The 11,123-nt window shown below is 43.2% G+C and overlaps 1 protein-coding gene across 1 annotated transcript; it reads right to left on the minus strand.

The window, feature by feature from the left end:
• Window positions 1–9,644: 9,644 nt before the first annotated feature.
• Window positions 9,645–10,747, minus strand: LOC118607720 (EZH inhibitory protein-like). Its single transcript, XM_036226531.1, has 3 exons — window positions 10,525–10,747; window positions 9,883–10,420; window positions 9,645–9,759 (listed from the first exon to the last, which is right to left on the minus strand). Exons 1-3 carry the CDS (start codon window positions 10,745–10,747, stop codon window positions 9,645–9,647), a joined length of 876 nt encoding a protein of 291 aa, XP_036082424.1.
• Window positions 10,748–11,123: the final 376 nt, after the last annotated feature.

Below are 11,123 nucleotides of genomic sequence, written 5' to 3' on the forward strand. Positions count from 1 at the left end.
CTTTGAAGCTTGAGATCAACTGTCAAAAAGAAAGCAGAAAGAACCACAAATACATGGAGATGAAACAACATGCTACTGAAGAATGACTGGATGAGAAAAGAAATAAAAAAAAAAACAGATCGAGACATACATAGAAACGAATGATACGGATAGCACAACATATCATAACTTTTGGGACGTGGCAAAAGCGGTCGTAAGAGGAAAGTTCATATCATTACAGGCCTATCTCCAAAAACAAGAATGAGCCCAAATAAACAACTAACACTTCATCTTAAAAAACTGGAAAATAGAACAAGAAGAAATGAAGCCTAAAATCAGCAAAAGGAAAGAAATCTCAAAATCAGAACAGAATTAAATAAAATTGAAATTAAAAAAAATTTAAATCAATGCAATAAATAGCTGCTTCTTTGAGAAGTTTGTTTTGATAACCCCCTGCCTAGACTCACTATAGCAAAAAGAGAAAGGACAAAAATAAACAAAATCAGGGATGAAATAGGAGATATTACAACAGATACCGCAGAAATACAAAGGATCATACAAGAATACTATGAAAAAGTGTATAACACCAAATTAAGTACCTAAAAGAAATGGACAAGTTCGTAGAAATATATAACCTTCCTAGACCGAATTAAGAACTGGAAAATCTAAATAGATCAGGAGCATGGAAATTGAAACAATCACCAAAAACCTACCAAAAAGTAAAAGTCCAGGGCCAGATGGCTTCACCAGTGAATTCTACCAAACATTCAAAGATTTAATACCTATTCTCCTCAAACTCTTCCAAAAAAATCGAAGAGAAGGCAATACTTCCGAACTCATTTTACGCGTCCAATGTTACCCTGATACTAAAGCCTGGTAAAGATAACACACACACACACACACACACACACACACACACACAAACTACAGACCAAAATCACTAATGAATACAGATGTAAAAATCCTAAATGACAAACCAGCAAACTGAATACAACAATACATCTAAAAGATTATACACCACGATTGAGTGGACTTCATAGCAGGGACACAGGAATGGTACAACATACGCAAATCAGTCGTTATGATACACCACATAAACAAAATAAAGGATAAAACCATATGATCTTATCAATAGATGCAGAGAAAACTTTCGACAAATACAGCATCCATTTATGATAAAAACGCTTAATGAAATAAGTATAGAAGGAAAGTACCTAAACATAATGAAAGCCATAATATGGCAAACCCTCAGCCAACATTATACTTAACGGTGAATAACTGAAAACCTTCTCTCTAAGATCAGGAACAAGGTGAGGCTGTCCACTATCGCCACTGTTATTCATTATAATATTGGAGGTCCTAGTGAGTGCAATTAGGCAAGAGAAAGATATAAAAGACATCTAAATAGGAAACAAAGAAGTCAAACTGTCACTGTTTGAGGATGACATAATTCTCTTTACAGAAAAATCCTAAAGACTCCCCAAAAACACTAACAGAAACAATAAGCAAATACAGTAGTTTCTGGATACAAAACCAATGTTCAAAAATCCTTAACGTTCCTATACTCTAATAATGAAGTGTCAAAAAAAGAGGTGGAAAAAATAATTCCTTTTAAAATTGCAACAAAAAGAATAAAATACCTAGGAATGAAACTAAGGAAACATGAGAAGGAAGGACCCAAATAATGAAAACAATAAGACCGCATCAAAAGAAATCGATGAAGATAAAAAGAAATGGAAAGATATTCCATGTTCTTGGATTGGAAGAATCAATATAGTTAACACGACCTTATTACCTAAAACAGTATGCAGATTTAATGCAATCCCCATCAAAATGCCATCGGCAATCTTCTAAGAAATAGAACAAAAAGTCATCAGATTTATATGGAAGCACAAAAGACCCCGAATCACCAAAGCTATCCCGAGAAAAAAGAACGAGGCTGGAGGCATCACTCTGCCCAACACCAAATTGTACAACAAAGCAACGATAATCAATACAGCATGGTATTCACAGAAAAAAAAACAGACACACAGACCAGTGGAACAGAATCAAGAATCCAGATGTAAACCCATGTTTATATGGGCAAATAATTTTTGACAAAAAGCCAAAAGAATACAGTGGAGAAAAGAAAGCCTCTTCAATAAATGGTGCTGGGAAAACTGGAGAGCCACCTGCAAAAGAATGAAACTAGACTGGTATCTATCACCACGCACCAAAATTAACTCAAAATGGATAAAGGACATGAATTTAAGACCAGAATCAATAAAACGCATAGAAGGAAACATAGGAACTAAACACAAGGACCTTGGACTTAAAGAAGATTTTATGAATTCGGCCTCAAAGGCAAGGGAGGTAAAATGAAATATAAATGAATAGGACTACATCAAACTAAAAAGCTTCTGCACAGCCAAAGAAGCTGCCAGCAAGGTAAAAGAAAGAGACAAACATCCGAATGCAAAAATATATCTGCAAGCGATGCCTCCGGTAAGGGCCTAATATCCAAAATATACAAAGAACTCGTACAACTCAATAACGACAAGAACAACAACAAAAACGATCCAATCAAAAAAACTAGGCAGAGGGTCTGAACAGATATTTCTCCCAAGAAGACACCCAAATGGCCAACAAACATATGAAAAGATGCTCAACCTTACTGCTAGCCCTTACGGAAATGCAAATGAAAACCACAATGAGATACCATGTCACACCTGTTAGAATAGCTGTTATCAACAGGACAAGCAATAACAAGTGTTGGAGAGGATGCCGAGAAAAAGGAACCCTCATACACTGCTGGTGGGACTGCAAATTGGTACAGCCACTATAGAAAACAGTATGGAGGTTCCTCAAGAAACTAAGAATTGATCTACCATATGATCCAGCAATCCCTCTACTGGGTATTTACCCCAAAGCCTTGAAAATGCATATCCGTAAAGATGTCTGCACACCGATGTTCATAGCAGCATTATTCACAGTGGCCAGGACATGGAAGCAACGGAAGTGTCCTGTGATAAATGATTGTCTAAGGACGCTGCGGTACATATACAGAATGGAATATTACTCAGCTATAAGAAGAGCTGAAATACTGCCATTTGAGACAACATGGATGGACCTCGAGACAATCATGTTAAGCGAAATAAGACAGACACAAAAGGTTGAAAACCAGATGAGATCACTTATATGTGGGATATAAACCTAAAAGCAACAAACGAACATGACAAATAAACGGACTCATGGACATGGACAATAGACTAGTTGTTACCAGAGGGCAGGGGGGAGGAGAGAGATAGATGGGGTAAAAAGGGTCAACTATGTGGTGACGGAACGAAATCTTACTGTGGGTGGTGGTGAATATATAATGCAAAATACGTATGACTAACTGTTGAATTGTACCCTCGAAACTTACTGGATTTCATTAACAAATATCACCATAATAAAAATATGTAAATATAAATATAAATATAAAATAACGACAAGCTACATTAAGAACAAACCAAAAAATCAAATAAAATATTGTCTGTTGTACTAAAATGAAAAAAAAAGTGTAGTATGTCCATGCAATGGGATATTATTCAGCCTCAAAATGGACAGAAATACTGACTTATGAAATAACCCAATCGTAAAATGACAAATACTATACGATTCCAATATATGAGATGTCTAGGGTAGTCAAATTCATAAACAGAAACTAGAATGTTGTTTTTCAGGGGCCGGGGGAAGCGAGGAATGGAACGTTGTTGTTTAATTGTTATGGAGATTCCATTTTGCAAGATGAAGGAGTACTGGAGTTATGCTGCACAACAGGATAAATATACTTAATACCACTGACCTGTACACTTAAAAATGTTTAATATGATAAATTTTATGTCATATGTATTTTACCACAATTTTTTAAAGCTACTCTATTGAGTACCTATCATATGTCAGCCACTACGCTCTGTTCCTTAATGACGTATTTTTATAACAACTTCCATACGTGGGAAGTCCTATATTTTCTCTTTATGGACATTGAAATTGAGGCTCTAAGCAATTTTTTGACTTTCATGATCTTACTAGTCGAACATGGCTTCAGAGTCAGACACCCTGACTAGAAAACAATTCTAGTTTTCCTATTGATTTGCTGTGTGTCTCTGGACAAAGTTAGGGATCCTATGTTTCCTCATCTGTCAGTTGAGCACAATAAGAGTACATGCCTTCTAGATTTATGGGAGGATCAAAATAGATGGTGTTTGTTGTTTCCAACAGTATCTGGCAGACAGAAAGTGACCCGTAAAGATAGATTTTGTATGATTAGGATTATTAGCATGTACCCAGGCATTTCTGACTCCAAGAGCTAGGCTTTTAGCACTGCAAATGATGCCAGAATCTGTTTATCTTAGGGCTAGATCATCATATCCTCAGATAAAGACCAAATCTGTATTGATAACACGTAAATTCTGTATATTCCACCTGTATTGATAGCATTTATTATTTCACATAGTTCCTTAAGAATAGCAGAATGTACATAAATCATTCCTTCCATTGATTGACAGATGCTGCATACCTGGACTGTGCTAATCCCTAATGCTCAAATGATGTATGATAGAAGTGGTAGCTAAAATTTACTAAAAGCTTAGTGTCAAACAAGCTGGCAGATGTGGCCAGTAAGTAACGACTAGCCCAGAGAGATTCAGTTTATTATTTACATAGTCAGGAAAAGTAAAATCAATATGGTGTCAGCTCTCACTTCTCTTGTTCCACAGAATGACAACAAAACAGAATGACAGGCATCATCGGTGGTGTGGAACTCTGTCGCTTAGGAGCTATTTCTATATTGCAGGTAGACTTTAGGCCATTCTGTAGCCTTCGGCTGTACTCTAAGGTGGGGGGAAGAAGCAAGATGAAAAGTCTCGGAACCAGAGAGGTGATAAGAAACTGCCTGTGCCTGCCTCTCTCAAAATAGGCAGATGGTGAGAAATGGTCTTGTGGCACCATTTCGGAAATCTTTCCGTGTTCCTGGAGAATAACAGGGCACTCTACCCAGCTCCAGGTGAAACTGTAGTTGAAACTTACCTACATGGTCCATACATAACTTTGTCAGCGTGCTGACACAGAGCAGTTCCTCTACATATATTCTGTGCCGGAAATAATCTGATGCTCACAACAGCCAATAGAGGCATAGTTTACCATCCCTAAACTACAGATGAACAAACAGGCTAAGGGCCTTGCCTTGAGGCCCAGATTAATTCAAGGTAGGTGAAGATATATCTGATTCAAGGACCCAACCCTTTCACTGTACATCAAACTCCCTGCAGTTTTACCAGTGTACCAAGTGTATATGCACTGTCATTCAAACTGGACTATAGGATCTTTGACTAGAGAGAGTAAGATTTAACCTACTCTGATACAGCTGATACCCAATTCAGTGCAAAGCAAAGTAGGTACTCATGGAATAACTGTTGACTTATTCATTGGGGATTCATGAATTCATTTTGTACTTGACGCATGACCCACTTGACAGAGTTTAGTTGCTTCTAATGACAATTTGTTACACAATCTCTATAACACTGCTGTTTTTTTTCTTAAATGGGGCAACAGGAGAATAACTCTGTGTGTGACTTGATAATATTAATGGCATTCTTCGTTTCAGGGCGAGACCTCTTCCGTTGTAAGCAAAATAACATCATAATCAAAGATTGGACTGGATTCAGAATATTATATAGGTTTGAATGCAGCCTCAGTCATTTTTTGCTAAATAACCTTGGGTGTAATTTGCTCAAACTTCTTCCTATCTATGATTCCTCATCCCTAAATGCAAATAAGACCAGTATTTAGCTGTTTATCATATTTTTCGAGTATTAAATTATACATGTGTAATATACATACACTTGTACATAATATATACATTTATATGTGTATACATATATACATGTGTATATGTATGTGTATATAAACAGCAACTGGCTCATAGTAAGTGCTTAGTAAATTATTCCTGGGCCACGGGTTATAGAGTTTCAAATCTCTGCTTTTAAAGTCAACCAAAATTGTTGCAGCATCTTCAGAATGCTTGAGATGTGGCTTCCGAGTTTCTGTTTCCTCATTTCATCCTATCTTTTTCCTTACAAATTGTTTTCAATTAGAGTTGACATTCAATATTATTCTCTACAGCTCATTCTATTTGAGGCCTGATGTCAACCTGACTGGAAGAGGAAGTGCTTATTTTTAAAATTGTGTTGCAACAGATGTCACCCCAAAATTCATATGTCGAAGTCCCAGTACTTCAGAATGTGGCTGTATTTGGAGATAGGGCCTTTAAAGAGGTGATTAAGTTAAGGTCCTAATCCAATCTGACTAGTGTCCTTACAAGAAGAGAGAAATTGGATACGCACACAGGGAGACACCAGGGATGTGCACAGACACAGAGGATACACAGCCACATGCACTCCAAGGAGAAAGGCCTCAGAAGAAACCAAACCTGCCAACACACTGATCTTGGACTTGTAGCCTCCATAACCGTGAAAAAACAATTTCTGTTGTTTAAGCCACCCAGCGTGTGGTCTTTTGTTATGGCGGCCCAAGCAGATGAATATAATGCAACCCATTTCTGTCTCTCTTTCTAGACTGTACACAAGGAATGCACCTGATTTGTCTCTCTTACCCCACTGCACACAGACTGGCACATAGTAGGTGCATGATAAATATCTGCTCACTGTACAGTGCCAATGAAGTAGACCAGGAGAGGGGGCTACCATTTACTGAGCATCTAGTGTGGCGGAACAGCAGGTTAGGGGGTACACTGAGAGTAGGGAAAATTGGAGTCACACAGGTCTGGATTGAATCTCTGTTGCCAATTTCATAGCCAGTATCATAAGGGGCCTGGCCAAGCTCCTGTGTCCTCCCCCATGGAGTGAACTGACTCTGGGGTCAGGCTACCTGGTTCATTTCTGCTTTATTACTAACTTGCTGCGTGACTGTGCGAAATTCTGACCCTCTCTGTGCCTCAGTTACTGCATTTGAAAAATAAGCTTAGTAAATAGCTCCAGATGGTGTTCCTCTGTGTTCTCAGAGCTCCCTGTTCCAGCGGTTTATTTTCTAGGTGAGGCATAGATGGCGTTCAAGGCTACCGTGACATAATCAAGAATGGGAACCCACGTATTAGTGGAACTGTTGAATACAGTGAGCTCCTTCACTCTCACAAGGAGGGCTCTCTCCGGTATCCTGTTGATTTGGCCACTCACCCCCAGTCCAGTTTTTTTTTTGTGTTTCTCTTTTGCTTTCTCATGACACTCCTAAAAGGCCGCTAATTCTTCACATTAAGCCCCTTCATGTAATTTGTCTCTTTGTGTTTCTGTCTACCACACTAGACTCTAAGATGCTTGAGGAAAAGGATCAAGTTACATTATTTTTTACCCATCCAGCATCCAGAACACTTCCTGAATCTTGGCATAGAAGAAAACTAAAAATAAGTCCAATGAAAATGATAAGAAGTTAGGAAATCATCGGGAAATGAATTTAGAAATTTTATAGATATAATAAATCCAATTCCTTTCTGCTGTTTTAAATACTTGAAGTATGTTCTTGAAATTACTTGCCACTACATTTAGAATATGGCATGTTATTCCTCTTTTCTCATATGAGATTACAGGGACCCACAGAACTTCAGGACCATTTCCATGGCCGCAGGGCTGGTAAATAACACGATGAGCATGGATATACGCAATCTCCAGGTATGTATGGATGATGTAGAAAGTCTCTTAGGAGAAGATGCTACAGATACTTACAGTTTGCCATGTTATACCAGTAAAGTTGATATTTTAGGATCGAAGGAAGGGTCTCAGCCACATTGTCAACAAGTGGACTACCTTAGAAGTGCAGACAAAGAGCTGCCCAGTAAGTTCTTAAAACCTGAGCACCCCCTCCATCATTACATCCCTCCCATTCCCAAGCCAACACTACAGGTTTATGACTTGGCCAGATTTTCATTTATGGCTGAGAATGTCATAGGCAGGGTAAGAAAGAGAACTGCCGCCCAGACGCCCAGCTGCGAGCATCCCTGATACCCTCACTCCTGCCCCCCACCTCCAACCTCACCCTTACTTGCCCTCAGTAGCACAGCCACTTTGGTCATGGTGCCAGGATCTTGCGGCCACCTGCTGGTCCAGTCCGGAGTCAGGACCCTGGTGGCCAAAAAGACGACAACTAAAAGAAAGCCAGAGGGCCAGTGAAGCAGGATCTGCAGCCATATACACTGCATTGTTGCCTGCCCTGTCCCCCAGGGAGATCGAGCTGGGCACAGAGAAGGAAGTTCTGGGAGCCTTTCGGGAAGTGGCTGGGACTGAGCTGCAAGGGAGCCGCAGCCTTCCAGTTGGACATCTTCAGGTACACAGGCCCGGTGAACCTACTACACTGGAGCAGCCAGTACAGGACAGTTCAATTTCAGCCTGGTCCCCAAAAACCTATCAGATTACTGATAGCCTTATTTTAATCCTCTGGGGTAAAAAAGAATTAACACGATTATTTTAAACATCAACAGGCACTATCCTTAACACAAACGAGGAAGCATGCACTCTTATTGTGCCAAATCGACAAATGAGAAAACTTAGGATCCTATATTCACTAGCTTGTAAAGGAACACGCAGGCAGTTGATGAAAACAACGGAATTCTGACCCCAGAGCCAAGCCCTAGAGGCAATGAGATCTCAAAAGTCACAAAACTGGTCTGAGCCTCAATTTCCACATCTGTAACATGGGAATAAATGTAGGCTCTCTGAACCGAGGTTGTGAGACATGCTGCGGGAGGTAAAAATAAAATTAAAAAAAAGACCTACTTTCCTGATCTAGTCCTTACACATCTGGAGACTTACTCAAAAGTTATATGACCAATGTAATAGCTTTTAAAATATGCATTCCCAGAAACATCTCCTTGAGTCCCGCCATTTTTAACGGCATGCCCAGTAGGTTTTCGGTTTCTTTCCGGAGTTTAATTCTTTTTCTCCAGTTTAGTCTGTTAGTGCAGGAGATGGGTCCCTTTGTGTCCTATTGAAAGTTACCCAGGGGCTGACTATAGACACCGTTTATCATTGGCCATTGGGGAAACGCCTAAGTGGAGGCGGCACAAGTTCAAGGAGTAAGGATACTAGGGGATGGAGATTCTGGGGAGATGATGGCAATGGTGGCTGCACAGGATTTCAATCTGACCAAACAGCCATATAAAAAGGGAACAACTAAATATCAAACACCAAACCAGAAATGCACGTGCAATACTTGCAACAAATTCTGGTTGCAAGCTCCCACACCAAATCCCCACATTTAAGTAAATCAGGATAAACCACAAACCCTTTCACCTCATTTAAAAACCAGGGTACATGAAAAAAAATCAAGCCAGCATTTAAATTTTATTCACCAAAAATCCATTACAACCTGGAAAAGGGGAATCTCAACTCAGGGGCAAAGGCCATCAGCAGCTAAGTGCTAGGTAATGGAGTCCTGGGAAGAGGGGGCTTCAGAACTCACAAGGTTGGTTGCTGTCTCACACAGTTCTTGGAAACCTCACAGGTAACAGCGAAGTAGGCATTCCATTAAGTGCAGTGGATGTGGATTCCTTCCTTGGGACTTATGAGGATGCACATGGAGGGTCACAACACAGAAGGTGCAGGGGGCTAAGGGATGCTCCCTATTTTGGCCTACTATCATGGAGAGACAGGGCTCAGGGCATCAAACTCCAGCAGCAGGGCACGCCTAAGGCTAGCAGTGCTAGGAGTGGAGGTGGAGCCCAAGCCACCACCAGGCTGAGATGAAGAGCAGCTCTGGCCAGGAAAATGAGTAGGGGAAGAGGGGCTCTGGCAGGGAAGGGAGGGGGAGAGGAAGGGGGAAGGAGAATGGGAAGGGGACGAGAATGAGGAGGGGGACGAGGATGAGGACTAAGACGGGGACATGGATGGGGACGGGGATGGGGAAGAGGACGGGGACGGGGAAGGGGACGGGGACGAGGACGGGGACGGGGGCGAGGACGAGGACGAGGATGAGGATGAGGAACTTGCACCATACCGCCCAGGGAAAGGAAAGTACCGACCAGGAGGTGAGGGTGAGGAGGCACGCATACGGACTGCATGCCAACGCGGCTGGGAAGGCAGGCTTGGGACCTCAGGATCAGAAGAGCTTGAGCTGCTCTGGAAGACAGGCCTTCCTAAGGCGGACCCAGGGCAAGTAGGGCTCTGGCCACCAGCCCCAGAAAGAGAGGGGCGGCTGCTAGGGGCTGATCTTCTCTGGGTGGGTCGGCTCCTCACAACAAAGCCTTCAATGGTACTCCCGCTGCGGAGGGTGGTGCTTAGCGGAGTGAGGCAACTGCAGAGCGCAGGAGTAGGCCTGGGTGCGGATGCGCGGCTTTGGAGTGCAGGGCCTGGTGGGCTGGCCTGCTGGCTGAGGACAGGGCCTGGCCCAGATGAACGGCTACCGGAAGCTGGGCCTGGCACACAAGCAGAGCATTGGGGCGCAATGACTGGCCTGGAAACGCGGCGGCAGACAGTGGGGCCTCGTGCGGTTCCACGGCTGCCAAGAGTAGTACCGGACCTGGAAGTGCGGCTATCGACAGCAGGGCCTGGCGCGGCTGCACAGCGGCGACGGCGGCGGCGGGGCTCAGGACCTGGCTCCAGGGCACGGCGACTGGTTGCAGGACCGCGAGAGGATGCGCGGCGGCGGCGGGATGCAGGCCCTGACTCGGGTGCACGGCGGCGGGATGCGGGCCCTGACTCGGGTGCACGGCGGCGGGATGCAGGATCTGGCCCTGGGGCATGGTGGCTGGACGCAGGGCCTGACTTGGGTGCACCCCGTTTGGATGCAGTGCTTGGCGCGCGTGCACAGCGTCGGGATGCAGTGCCTGAGTCGGGTGCACGGCGGCTGGATGCAGGACCTGGCTCCGGGGCACAGCAGCTGGATGCAGGACCGGGCGTGGGTGCACAACTTCGGGATTCAGGGTCTGGCGCGGGTGCACGGCTTCGGGATGCCGGGCTTGGCTCGGGTGTATGGTGGCTGGATGCAGGACCTTGAGCCGATGCACGGCGGCGGCGGCGGGATGCAGGCCCTGTCTCAGGTGCACGGCGGCTGGAGGCAGGACCCGGCTCTGGCGCATGGTGGCGGCCCGCAGGGCCTGACGGGGTGGCGCGGCTGCG

Source organism: Rousettus aegyptiacus, unplaced genomic scaffold (assembly GCF_014176215.1).
Source record: "Rousettus aegyptiacus isolate mRouAeg1 unplaced genomic scaffold, mRouAeg1.p scaffold_m13_p_9, whole genome shotgun sequence".
NCBI lineage: Eukaryota > Metazoa > Chordata > Mammalia > Chiroptera > Pteropodidae > Rousettus > Rousettus aegyptiacus.